General features: G+C 35.5%; 1 protein-coding gene across 1 annotated transcript in view; it reads right to left on the reverse strand.

Annotated features, from left to right (window-relative positions):
• Positions 1-14,134, reverse strand: part of CDC73 (cell division cycle 73) — a 116,147-nt gene that overhangs the window by 10,354 nt on the left and 91,659 nt on the right. The window contains exons 14-15 of the mRNA XM_004751502.3: positions 5,616-5,777; positions 2,163-2,263 (exon numbers count right to left, since the gene is read on the reverse strand). Of these exons, the coding sequence (XP_004751559.1) occupies positions 2,163-2,263; positions 5,616-5,777 (263 nt within the window). The remainder of the gene's footprint in view (positions 1-2,162; positions 2,264-5,615; positions 5,778-14,134) is intronic.

Consider the following 14,134-nt stretch of genomic DNA (forward strand, 5'->3'; position numbering starts at 1 on the left):
TACAGATGCTCCCAAATACCTTCCGTTTTCCCCCTCGTTATATAGATGTTACTATTTTCTATGTGTGTTATGGGGGAAAGGGTGAAAACCTAGAAAAGGCAGAGTAAAGGAGACCAACTAAGAGCTAAGAGACAATATATTCCTAAATTTCTGGCTAACGTAAGTTACAAAAGAAAACTAATTGAGAAAAAGAAAATCTGGGAATGAGGAAGAGTACAAGACAATTCCTTTGGAACAGGTTGAGTGTGATGTACCAACAGAATCTCACAGAGGAGTTATCTCATGATTAGTGAGATAAACAGACCCAGAATATAAGGCTAGAGACTTAACTTAGAATAAGGGGAGGGTTATAAATGGTAATTGAAAGCTATCAGACTTCCTTGAGAGAGTTACCTATAATAAAGGAGAAGAGAAACAAGACATAAATAGGTAGCTGAAAGCCAGAGGACAAATAGCTGGAGAATCTAAGAGTAACAAATCCCTAGAAAAGAACATTTTAAAAAAGAAGAAATAAGGAGGTCAAAAGTATCTAATATTTGGGTCCCTGGTAAGTTTGGTGAGAATAGTTTAGTAAAGAGCAAGAGAGCCAAACAGCAAACTATGAACTGAATAAAAAATTAGTATAGACAACTCAAAAGTTTCATAAAAGGAAAGAGAGGAGCTAGAGTTGAGGTCACGAGAAAGGGTTTTCAGATGGGAAGTGGCAAGAGTACTTTCATTTTAAATGCTAATACAAAGTATTCATCAAGGAAGGAAGACTGAAAACAAAGAATAATTTATGGAAGAAAATCGTAATTCGTAACTGTATAAAAAAGTCTCATCTAAATTTCGTTAAGACTACCAATCTGGACAAAACAATTAAATATCATTACATTCTGAATGAAAGTTAGGCAGCATTTACATCTTTAAAACAGTGTTATTTTTTTTTCTTGTTACAACACTATTCAAAAAGGCAAGCAAGTAGGTAAGATATTCGTGTTCATGGACATTTTACTTTTATTAAAATTCCCATTTTCTCTATCTTTAACTTTCTATTTATCAACACTGTGCGTTATTCAAGTTTCAGGAATAACATAAAAATCTATCACAATATTAGTTATATTAGAATCACTTTCTAAAATGAATTAAAGTAGAAAAGAATAAATGATTAAAACTTCCAAGCTTGGGGAGTTTCCATCTTGGAAGAATGGTGGTAACCACTAAATACGCTGAAGTTGCTTAAAAAAAAAAAAGGCTGGATTTTACAGTAGTACAATCTATATTCATAATAACTTAAGTTGTCATTTCTAATAAACATACTTGCTTTGTGAGAATGCTTTTTAAAAAACAATTTTACTATGGTACTAACTTCACTGGGTACTCAAATTAAATAATAATTGGAATATCTCTACTGTAAAAACCAGATTAAATTAATCTACGTTTAGTGTACGTAACTATACCAATACACCAATAGATAAAAGCCACATGAAACATTCATTTAACAGATAGCTACTGAATGCTTCCCCTGTGCCAGGCACTCTTCTGTGATAACAATTCAAGGGTAAACAAGGCAGAAAAGGCTCCTCCCACCAAGGAACTTGGCCTTACAGCCAGGGAAGACTTACAATAAAGATATAAATAAGATAATATCAAACAACAGTAAGTACTATCATGAGAACAGAAGAGCTTGAAGAGTAACTGGAAGAAAGTAATGGCTGTTTCCAGGTTGGTCAGAGAAGGATTCTCAGAAGAAAATACTTGAACTTAGACTTGAATGAAAAGAAAAAGTCAAACATGCTACAATCATTCCAGACAATGGAAAAAGCTGGTAAAAGTCATATGGTGTTTTAAGTTCTCACTATACATGTTCAGCAAAAGTCAACCCATTTAAAACTGGTCATCAATTTTAATAAAAATGTGTGGATGTGCAAAAATGCTAATGCTTTTTAAGTAACCTAATATAGGGAATGGGAGATAATTCACTTTTAAATATAAGTACACCCAAAAATATTAATGTTCAAAAAAGACTTTAAAAATATTTCACTGGTGCTTAAAAATTAGCATATGTTAATGGAATCATTTGATATACACATCATATATGCATAGCCATAGATGGCTTTCTCTTATATAAAAGCAAGACCATTTCTATTTTGGATAAGCAGTAAAAATAAAGAGAATCTTACTTTTAGCAAATATGTCAACTGGTGATCCATCAGGCAAAAGCCATGGCCATCCTTTGAACTGCCATGCAGGACCTTGCACAAAAACTGCTACAACCCGATCCCTATAAATACAAAAGGGGCAGGATTAGAGCTCCGGGGTTGAGACAATACCTCAAACATGAACTCTGATTACTATAAATCCTTAAGGAAAGGATTCAATTACTCATGCGATATAATCTACTGTCAACAAATCTGTGAGGCAAATTAGATAACTCTTTGTTATAATGCCACCATTAGAGCACACTAATGATTGCTACACTTCCCATGCATCTGTTTTTTGCACCTAAGTCTTTCAAACATAATTACACACACAATCCTTATAAGTAATCTTTTTAACCTTTTGACCTGCTGTTCTACTAGAATAAAGGTCCACTTTTCCTATGCAATGGGAAACAAGAGTTGATATATTAATTGAAAAAGTTGGTTTTAAAAAGATATCATCTAGGGGCACCTGGGAGGCTCAGTGGGTTAAGCCTCTGCCTTTGGCTCAGGTCATGATCTCAGGGTCCTGGGATCTAGTCCTGAGCTCCCGCTCAGCAGGGAGCTTCCCCTGCTTGTGCTCTTTCCTTCTCTCATTGTCTGTCAAATAAATAAATTGCCCCCCCTCCAAAATCATCTAAAATTCAAATATGTTTTAAATACTTTAATTTAAAAACATTATAAATTACAGTAACTCACCAACCATTTTATAAAGCCCCCAAGTCCTTATTTTTGAGTTCTGATTATTTGGAAAGTAATCTTGAGTATAAAAGCCATCAGACTTTAATTTTTCCAATTGTTTACATTTCACTCACCTAAATTCTATTGTCATTTTCTTTTCTTTTATTTTAAGTAGGCCCCATGCCCAGTGTGAAGCCCAACACAGTACTTGAACTCACAACTCTGATATCAAGACCTGAGCAGAGATCACGAGACGGAGCCACTCAGGTACCCCTATTAGCATTTTTTTTTTTTTAAGATTTTATTTATTTATTTGACAGACAGAGATCACCAGCAGGCAGAGAGGCAAGCAGAGAGAGAGGAGGAAGCAGGCTCCCCGCCGAGCAGAGAGCCCAAAGCGGGGCTCGATCCCAGGACCCTGGGATCATGACCTGAGCCGAAGGCAGAGGCTTTAACCCACTGAGCCACCCAGGCGCCCCCCTATTAGCATTTTTTAAAGTAACTTATCTTCTCAACCATTCAACTGTTTTCCTAAAAAGAACAAATCCTTCTCTGGGCCCTCATATTTCATTAGCTCAGAAAATATTTATTTAAATTGAAAAATTATATGTATAAAAACCATAGACAGTTTAAGCCTAGAACTAAAGTGAGAGTAAAACTATAATATAAACAATAACAGCTAACATTAATTAAGATGTACTATGAGCATTCACTATGTGCCAGTGCTGTTCTAAGCACCTTCCACAGTATATATGTTAATAACACTGAATCTTCCAAACAATCCACTGAGGTGAGTACTATTATTACCCCCATTTTACAGATGAGGAAATAGAAGTGTATAGACAGTCCATTAGTCAGAAGAGAAATGTAAGGAAGAAGAGGAGTGAGGAGCAAGACGGAATGATTACTCTTGTGCACTGGTTATGCTAGAATGTTCCTGTGTGAGGACTGAGAAATCATGAGAACAGCCAGCCCAGTACCATAATGGAAATAGTTTTAACCTCACAATTCCCTGAAATGGTCTTAGGAATGCCCAGAGGTTAGCAGATGATACTCTGATAACCAGTGCATTAGAAGATAGAACCAACAAAGCATTAAACCAGGGTTATCTTCTATTCAAGTAAAAGACCTATAGCAACAATTCAAGTTACTATGAAAAACCACAGCTTCAAATTCTTAACCTATACAAAATCTCTAAGGCTAACATTAAATCTTAAAAAATGTCCTCCCTGCTTAGGACATAAGGTCCATAGTGCAAAACTATCTTTGGTAATAGAGCACACTATTAAATGGCCTCTTAATTTCATGACATAGCTTGTGCCATATAATAGCTGAAACCCCAAGGCACCTGCCAAACTAAAGAAAATTTGCTGGAGAGACATCACCTAGATCCTACTGGGTTTCACAGGGTTAAGAGGTAAGCAGGATAATAAAAATACTACTCTCAGTGAGTTCTTGAAAAGACAATTATCAGAGAAAGAAAGAAGGTAAGGAAAATATTATTCCTAAGTTATGAAATTAATGATTAGGGACCTAGCTAATATATAAGAGCAATGTTTTGTAGCACGGTGACAGCACCTGTACACACTGTATTTTTTCTGCAAATAACTGTAAACATATAATACAAATGGTGTAACTTTTCTTCTTCCTACAATTTCTAAAGTTGGTATCTGAAATTCTCATCTTACTTCACATAATAAATTTTTTAAAAGATTTTATTTATTTATTTGAGAGAGAGAGAGCATGAAAGGAGAGAAGGTCAGAGGGAGAAGCAGACTCCCCGTGGAGCTGGGAGCCTGATGAGGGACTTGATCCCAGGACTCCAGGATCATGACCTGAGCCAAAGGCAGTTCGTTGCTTAACCAACTGAGCCACCCAGGTAGCTAAATTTTTAGCATAAATTTTTAAATTTTTAACATATTTATACTCTGAGTGCCCTGACTTCCTAATGTGTGAAGACTAATGAGTACTTTAAAGGTAAGCCAGATAACTCATCAATGTGTTGTATTCTCTATGTCAGAGAGATGTACTCTCAAACTCTGTATTTTTATTCCAGCTTTGATTAATAAAATAATTTAAGATAATTCACATTATCTGAGTTTATAGGCACTCTGTTATAAATAGTTTAATATTCTTTAAAGGACAATTTAACGCAATCAAAGAGCTAAACCAGAGTAATCATGTTATTCTTTTCATTAAATTATTCCCTACAATAAAAGTAACAATTCTTTCATTTATCATTTCTTACCCCAAAGTGTGAATTCTCCAAATCAAAAATCTGAAACTATAGCTCTTGAAACAACATTAGTCTATTTGGAAATTTTGCTCTAAAGACTGACTCAGAAAAAATAAACAGTAAAAAGAATTTTTACTAAATTTTCCAGAAGTTAGTGTGGGCACACGAGTGGTAGGGAAGAAGCAAAGGGACAAGCAGACTCCTCACTGAGTGGGGAGCCTGACAAGGACCCAATCCCAGGACCCTGAGATCATAACCTAAGCCAAAGTCAGATGCTTAACCAACTGAGCCACCCAGGACCCCTGAAGTTAGTGTTTCTTATAAGTAAAAAATAAAGTTTAGCTATCCAAATACATTTTTATTTAGGTATTACTAAAATGTGAACATTATTAATGACCAACTTAGACATTAATGCGGTTTTTAGGGATAGTTTCTATTTAGAACTCATGACAAAATTTGGTACTTTTTAATTATACAAAAAAGATTAAGGACTACAATAAAAGTATAGATCATCTTACCAGTCTTGAGGCATAAGTTTAAGGGGCTGGTCTACTACTCTATAAGGAACTGTGACACTAATTGCAGTGCCCCCTGGTTGCATCTGATCTTTTCTTCTCTGTATTAAAGTTTCATTTTCTCGTTGGCAGCCTTGTTTCTTCTTTTCATCTGATGGAACAAATCTTTGAAAAAACAGAGATGAGAAAAGGTCAAATGTTGCAACGTGATGCAAAAAGGAAAATACATTATATTGAAAATTTTAAACCAAACCTTTTTTTTTTTTTAAATGAACCTGCTCTGCATGTACAGATCACAATGTATGGAGAGTATAATCTTTCCTTTCCACGAGAGTACTCAGCTCACACAGGCCATAAATCGATGTATATGTCTGTATCTGTGTCTCTCACACACAGTCACACACAATTTATATTCATTCATCTAGCACTTAGCATTTTCCAAAGTTACATAAAAGACCACACTAACCCTTGATTTTTCAAATGCTAGTAGAAAGAAATTTTATTATAAATCAAAACATCACTTGAGGGACGCCTGGGTGGCTCAGCTGGTTAAGTGGCTGCCCTGGGCTCAGGTCATGATCCCAGCGTCCTGGGATCCAGTCCCACATCGGGCTCCTTGCTCGGCAGGGAGCCTGCTTCTCCCTCTGCCTCTGCCTACCACTCTGTCTGCCTGTGCTCGCGTGCGCTCTCTAACAAATAAATAAATAAATAAAATCTTTAAAAAACAAACAAATAAACAAACAAACAAAAAACATGACCTGAAATGATGATATGGCCTCTTCACGGATAGGTGACTTAGCCCAAAAGCTTCACAAGACACCCCTTTTCATGGATTATGACTTAGCAAAATTAGAAAAATGTTATCTAATTTCAGGGTTGCTTTGCAAATTTTCAAGGAGGAATTAAATAAGTATATGCCAATTGTCTTAGTATAAATACTGCTAGTAATTCTGTAAATTACCAACTCTACCATGGGATTCAATTCTCTACTTTATAACAACAGATATTCTCAAAAATAATTTAGCAATGTGCAGGGCTGTTCTCAGCTCTAGATTGTTGGTGTTCACAAAGCATTTCCAAATGGTCTTCTTTTAAAAACATGCATACTCCAGATACACACTCTATTAGCCTATTTTATTAGCTATGGTCTGGCACTGCCAATTAAATAGGGGCAATGCAATCGTTACATTGAGACTCATTCCCCCTCTAAAGTTTTAGGCAAATAAATGGGGGTGGAGGGGATGCACAAGCACTTTCACTTGGTAGAGTCCTTTGAAAACTTTCAATATCACATGCTAAATTCATCATTAGTAATACTGCTCTTATACTCATGAAAGTTTTTAATAGATGTGATTGTGATAAATGGAACTTCATTTTTTAAAAACAATTTTATTTATTTATTTGACAAAGAGAGAAAGATCACCAAGTAGGCAGAGAGGCAGGCAGAGGGAGAGGAAAAAGCAGGCTCCCTGCTGAGCAGAGGGCCAGATGTGGGCCTCAGTCCCAGGACCCTGAGACCAACCGTGACCTGAGCTGAAGGCAAAGGCTTAACCCACTGAGCCACCCAGGCGCCCTGGAACTTCATTTCTGAGCTGTTTTCATATCCATATCAGAATCTGAGAGAAGAGTTAAGATTTGCTTATCACTTAAAAACCTCCTCCAGATAATCATTTTACTCCCTATGGATTTTGGTTATTTATTAATCAAGCCCACTTAGAAAATGCCAAATATAATACTAACACTGAATAATTAAACACTTTAAAATTGACATGCACTGTTGGAAACAGTTTTCATATATAACTACAACAAAAATGTATCAACTTAACAGTAATGTATTGCGCTAGTTACACAATATACACAGTGGTACAAAACACACAGTCACTATCCTCTTGAAGCTTACATTCCAAAACAAAGTGGTCTCACTGCCAAGAGAAAGATGCTTTATCTCATTCTATTTCTAAATGGGACTGAAATGTTTATATTCTTAAATATAATATTGCATCTCACTCTTGCAGCTTTTGAAATTTTAAATGTAAAAATAAAAAACTACTTATGCAAAATTACTTATAATCTTTAATGAATCATAATATACATACAAATGAGTGATCTATAATATCCAAATTTTAAAAGTCTAAAAACATCTATTCAACTTCTAATGCATTAAAAAATGAGTTACATAGCATTTGCATGTTCACATATTTGCTGACAGAAATTTCAACAAAGTTCTGAGTAATTAACATGGTTCTTTAACTATCATCTTACAATTTTTAGATGTTCTAGTATTTTAATTTCTGAATATATCTAGGTCTTTAGAATGGAAACCTTCACTGTAGTAAAATGCAGCTGTTTTCCAAAACGTTTTTCAGCCTTGATTTCATGTGGTAACATAAGGAGAGATCTTCTATCCTATTCTCCTAAACTTAAAGTCAGAGTAACAATACAGACTTCCTCAAGCAGATAACAGTCAATCATCAGATGGATCCACTTACTTGTGGAACATAAGGAGTAACTGCGGAGGACACTGGCAGATGGAGAGGAAAAGGGAGTTGGGGGAAATCGGAGGGGGAGACAAACCATGAGAGACTGTGGACTCTGAGAAACAAACTGAGGGTTTTGGAGGGGAGGGGAGTAAGGGGGTTAGGTGAGCCTGGTGGTGGGTATTATGGAGGGCACATATTGCATGGAGCACTGGGTGTGGTACATAAACAATGAATGTTGGAACACTGAAAAGAAATAAAATAAAATAAAATGGAGGAAAAAAACAACCACCACCACCAACCAACCAAAACAACAACCAAGAGCAAAAAAAAAACCCAAAAAACAAAACAAAACAAAACAAAACACAAAAAAAACGACCCCCTCCAAAAAACAACCCCAAAAAACAATGTAGACTTCTCTATCCATGGAAGGCACTAGCAAGTGAACTAAACTCAAGCTTTTTTTTTTTTTTTTTCTTTGTTATTTTTTTAAACTATATTTCACTAGGATCCTGGAGTTAAGAAATAGAGCCCAAATTCTGCTCAAGGGAGGGAATCTAATAGAAGTTTCCTTCTTTTAAAAAGTCAGGGATTAAATTTACCATAAAGCTTGAAATAAACCCAGTACCCAATCTTTTTTCTGTACCCCACCTCTAGCCATTATCAACATCCTGGAAACTGCAAGGAAAATCAAATCTCAGAACTGTAAATTGGCCCTCACCTGAATTTGAGGCAAGAATTAAGCACCCTGACCACAATGATTGATTGAGAAATAAACACATTATCCAAGCCAGGCCAATGAGACTTTAAATCTGAATTTTTGCTAGAGTTATTGGGAAATAGGCACTATCTTTCTACTGTGATCAGTAACCTGGAGTGTTTGATAGTAGTTCTCTTTGACTCTGAAAGGGGAGAATCAGAGAGATGGAGACTAACTCCTGATTGTATCATTTCAACAGTAAATCCAGCTGTGTCAGAAGTCAGGACTGTTCAGTCACATTGAGTCAATAAAGTTTGTTTGTTTGTTTGTTTGTTTTGATAAAGCTACTCTGAGTTGGTATTTATCATTTACAACTAAAAATGTTCTAACAAATATAACTGGAATTGTATAATGGATGTGATGGATGAATGTATGTGATTTGGAAAAATATTATTATGTCCATTTACTTATCCAGTATTTGCAATTATTTATTCTACTCTACATTCCATGAGTAAAGGAGTGTGGGTGATGATGCAACTAAAGTTACTACTATTTAAATAAGTACAGTTCCACTGAAATAATTCTATTAGTACTACCAAAGAATAAAATTCAAATAAATGACATAGCTAAATAAATTACAGACTTTATATTATTTTAAAAACAGCAAATTTATGAATTATTTCCCAGGTTAAAAATATAGTTTTCCTTTTTCCTAATAAAAGAAGTTGGAATTTGAAAAGTAGAGAAAAGAAAAAGCAACAATGTCTGGATGTTTAAAAACCTCAAACTGAGAATTTAACTTATTTTATTTTTTTTTTAAAGATTTTATTTATTTATTCGACAGAGAGAGATCACAAGTAGGCAGAAAGGCAGGCAGAGAAGAGAGGAGGAAGCAGGCTCCCTGCTGAGCAGAGAGCCCGATGTGGGACTCGATCCCAGGACCCTGAGATCATGACCTGAGCCGAAGGCAGCGGCTTAACCCACTGAGACACCCAGGTGCCCCCTGAGAATTTAATTTAAAGTGATGTAATACTGGCAATGCTCCCAGGTACTTAGCATACACAAATATAAAATTTTTTCTGGATTACCCCTCCCCCCACCCCTGCCCACCTTCATTTTGGAACTCAAAGAGTTTCCACAGAAAAAATTCTAAGGAAAGTGAACAGTAAATGAAGACAATGAAAAACATTAAATGTACTAAAAAAAAACTAAACACACAAGGCAATGAGAGGTATCATGAAAGAAACAACTGTCAAAAGAAAAAGGTAACTAAGGACTTCTAATAATGCCATTATCAAAGATCAAAGCTTATAAAACACAACTGCAGATATGTACAAGAGGGAAAAAAATACTTTTAAAAAGACCAAAGAGGGGCACCTGGGTGGCTCAGTGGGTTAAAGCCTCTGCCTTCGGCTCAGGTCATGATCCCAGAGTCCTGGGATTGAGCCCTGCATCAGGCTCTCTGCTCAGTGGGGAGTCTGCCTCCTTCTCTCTCTCTCTCTCTCTCTCTCTCTGCCTCTCTGCCTACTTGTGATCTCTGTCAAATAAATAAATAAAATCTTAAAAAATAAACAAATAAATAAAAAGACCAAAGATTTGAAAAAGTACTAAACAGAACTACTAAAATTTAAAGTCCCCGAAAGAGAAGAGAAGGGGGATGGGAGTAGGTGTGAATGTAAAGGGGCCAGGACTCAGAACTGACACCCCCCCCCACCACAAATCCATATACCTTTAAAAAAAAAAAAAATTTTTTTTTAATTTATTTATTTAGACAGAGAGAGAGAGAGCACAAGAAGAGTGGTAGACAGAGGAAGAAACAGGCTCTCCACTGAGCAGGGAAGCCAATGCAAGGCTCAATCCCAGGACCCTGGGATCATGACCTAACCTGACTTGAAGGCAGACATTTAACTGACTGAGCCACCCAAGTGCCCCACCCAAGTGCCCCACGAATCCATACACTTAATTATAATGAATCCTCAAGGCGGGTATACAAGAGATCTACATCTAGATGTACAAATTTAGATGAACAAATTCAGATGAACAAATTTAAAATGGTCCTTAAAATAACCAGGTAAAGCAGATTTCCTCATAGGATTGGTTATCACACCAGTAGGTGACTTACGGAACCAACATAGGAAGCTAGAATGTAGCCCAACAGTATCCTCAATGTAATGGGCCGGGGGGGGGGGGGATTCCTTTATTTGTTTTCCAAAGTGGTTGAATCCTTTTGCATTACCTGTGGCTGTTGGGAACATAAATTGCTCATGGTCCTGAGTAAACTCCAGTAATTGTTCTGCCTGCTTCTTCCCAAAGCCTCAAGTAGTTTTCTCATATGAATGTGCTCAACAGTATCTGACTAATGTGAGGGGAACCCTCTAGATATTTTTGAAGCACTCTCTATGTGTAATCTCTCTTCTTTGGACCTCTGTCCTGGGATGCTATCATCATGGCTAGAATCATGTCATCCAATCACTTTATTTAAATAAATTTACAGTCCTACTAAAACTCCTCTCAAGATCACATTTATAATTTTATGTAAAATGTACTTTTTAATACTTTCATAATATAACCTTAACTTTGTTACTTAGGGATGTTTAAAGTTAAGGTGGGTCGTGTTTTGTTTCATTTACCTATGAAGGGCTAAAAAATTGAAAAATCCTTAATTTTAAATGAAACCAAATAAAATCTGTGCCAAAATGAGCTATGGGGTACAGCCAGTACTATAATTGTGTGGAGGAGGTTTCAATTATGCATTAATTACATAGCAAAGCCTCCAGCTGACTCAAACTGTAGGGGAGATGTCAGTTGCAATGAGGTGTTAAACAATGAAGGGAGTGTTTTATACTTAGAAGAAAAATTAGGCTCAGTCTATCCTAAGAATGTAGTCTATTTAATTGTTTGGTTTCTCTGTTGTGAGTCTAAGGAGAAAACCACTAAAATTTTCTTTGTGATTTCTTTGCACTGTTTACTATCTTCCATTATAAACAATACTTAAGATTTAAATTTGTAATACCCTCAGATGAGCACCGTAAGTTTCTGAATAATGAAAAACTAAAGGCAAAATTTGTTGTTTAATATTCCAAAAACTTACTGTGAATTTTCTATAACCATTAAGGTATATTTATAAAAAATATATATAAATAGCTGTCAATTACTAAAAATTGTGAGTTGGAAATACTGAATTTACAAATCATAAAAATCAAAGAATTACAAAGGGCTTTAAAAATTACCTGATCCAAATATAATTAGGTACAAAAAATACAATGCCAAGTATAATGAGACTTCATAGGAACTAAAATCAAATCCCAGATACAGATAAACTATCAAAGAAGGAATTTGAAAATAGACATACACTAAATGAAATGCACAAACACACACAAAACCTGAATTTCAAGTACGTAAGTCTGCCATTTTCCAAATTACCAATGTGTTTCTCCCTCGTTTTCTGTTTCTTAGACATTTATTTAATATCCACCATTGGACAAACACTGTTTTCAAAGATGGAGGTCCAAATAACAACAAAGTAACAAGCCCTTTTCTCTAATGAGTCACAAGTATTAGTTGGAACTGTGAATTCCAACTGGGTGCCAGATTGCCAGATTGTAAAACACACAAAGCATCACAAAACAAAAACAAAAATATAGATGCATATCATACTTCACAGAATATAAACAATGAAAAAACTGCACTTGTATATTCATTAGAAGGTGGAAAGAAGACACAAGAATGCTAAAAAAAAAACCACCAAAAAAACCTTTTTAAAGCAGTTAATGAAATCCATTTTTGTGTGGGTCTGACACAGTTTCAGCTACATTATCAAAATTCAAGGAGGGCCAAAAGATTGTATTTCTTATTCACCCAATTGTAGGTGACTTGAGGAAGTAATTCATGTAATTCATAACACTGTAAGAACACTAAATGAAAAAAGTCTAAAGTATAAAACAGAAATCCTTCTTTCCCTACTGTTAATGGAAAAAAAAGTTCAGCAAAAATTTCATTCAAATACTAAAGAAAAAATACTGTATAGATATATTTGTGCCTCATTACCTATATTTTTTATAAAGCTATTTAATTCATAAGGTACTTAAATTCAATTCTGCATTTGTTAAAACCTGAAATCAAGTTTTGTAACTTATTTTGTATCTCATTTTTAATTAGTCATAAGTTATTGTAGAAGCAGTTATGATTTTCTTTTTGGAGGTCAGGTTGCTTTTGTTTTCTTCAAGAATTGTCATTGTTATTTTACTGAGAAAGAAGGCAGAGCATTCACATTCTTTTCCTGGATACTAATTATGTTATTGACTGAAAATATTTTCCTAGTTACCACCAAAAATATTTAACAAGAATTTTCAATGTTAGATCAAACTACAAAATATTGTTATTGTACTTAACAGTGAATATAAGGCCCTGAATATTGCAGAAGAGTATTCTGTTCCAGAATAAAACCCAATTTCTTTTTCTAAAATTTATTTATTTTAGAGAAAGAGAGAGTGCAAGCACGCATGTAGAGGAGGGTGGTCCTCAAGCGGACTCCCACAGAGCACAGAGCCCGATGCTGGGCTCCACCTCCCTCATCTCACAACCTGAGTGGAAATCAACAGTCAGGTGCTTAGGGCGCCTGAGTGACTCAGTTGGTTTAAGCATCTGTCTTGGCTCACCTCATGATCCCAGAGTCCCGGGATGAAGCCCCACGTCAGGATTCCTGCTCTTGTGGGAGCCTGCTTCTCCCTGCCACTCTCCCTGCTTGTAGTCTCTCTCTCTCTCTGAGTCAAATGAATACATAAAATCTTAAAAAAACACAAACACTTGCAAAGAAAAAAAGAGATGTTTAACTGAATGAGCCACCCAGGTGTCCCTAAAACCCGATTACTTAATCTGAATGTTTGTTAAGAACCTCCATTATCAAAGGTTAAAATAACTAAACTGGTCCTTGGGAAACCTGGCTGTATTTCCTGCTCTGCAAACAACAATCAGAGTAGTCTTTACGCTTATCTCTCAGCATTTTCATTTAAGGTAAGAGTGTATTCTGACGATCCTTTTTGGGTCTCAAAATCTAGAAAATAGTAAATGTCAAGTATTTCCTTAGATTATTAACATAAATCACTATGGTTACGTACGATCTCACTAACACCACATTATTTGTGAGAGGAGCTAGATGACGTTTTTAATGGGTGGTATATTATTGCTGAGTCTAATTTGATTCTGAACTTTTCTTCAAGATGTGATTTGTTTATAAGTTAATGTCAAAGAAAATTATACTTTTCACTGTACTCTCAATAATAAGGCATTAAAATTGGGTTTTATACTAACTGCTGGAACATATTTTATTTCTCATCAGTTACAAC

This window comes from Mustela putorius, unplaced genomic scaffold (genome assembly GCF_011764305.1).
Source record: "Mustela putorius furo isolate JIRA1106 unplaced genomic scaffold, ASM1176430v1.1 tig00000508_pilon_pilon_pilon, whole genome shotgun sequence".
In the NCBI taxonomy this organism is placed as follows: Eukaryota; Metazoa; Chordata; class Mammalia; order Carnivora; family Mustelidae; genus Mustela; species Mustela putorius.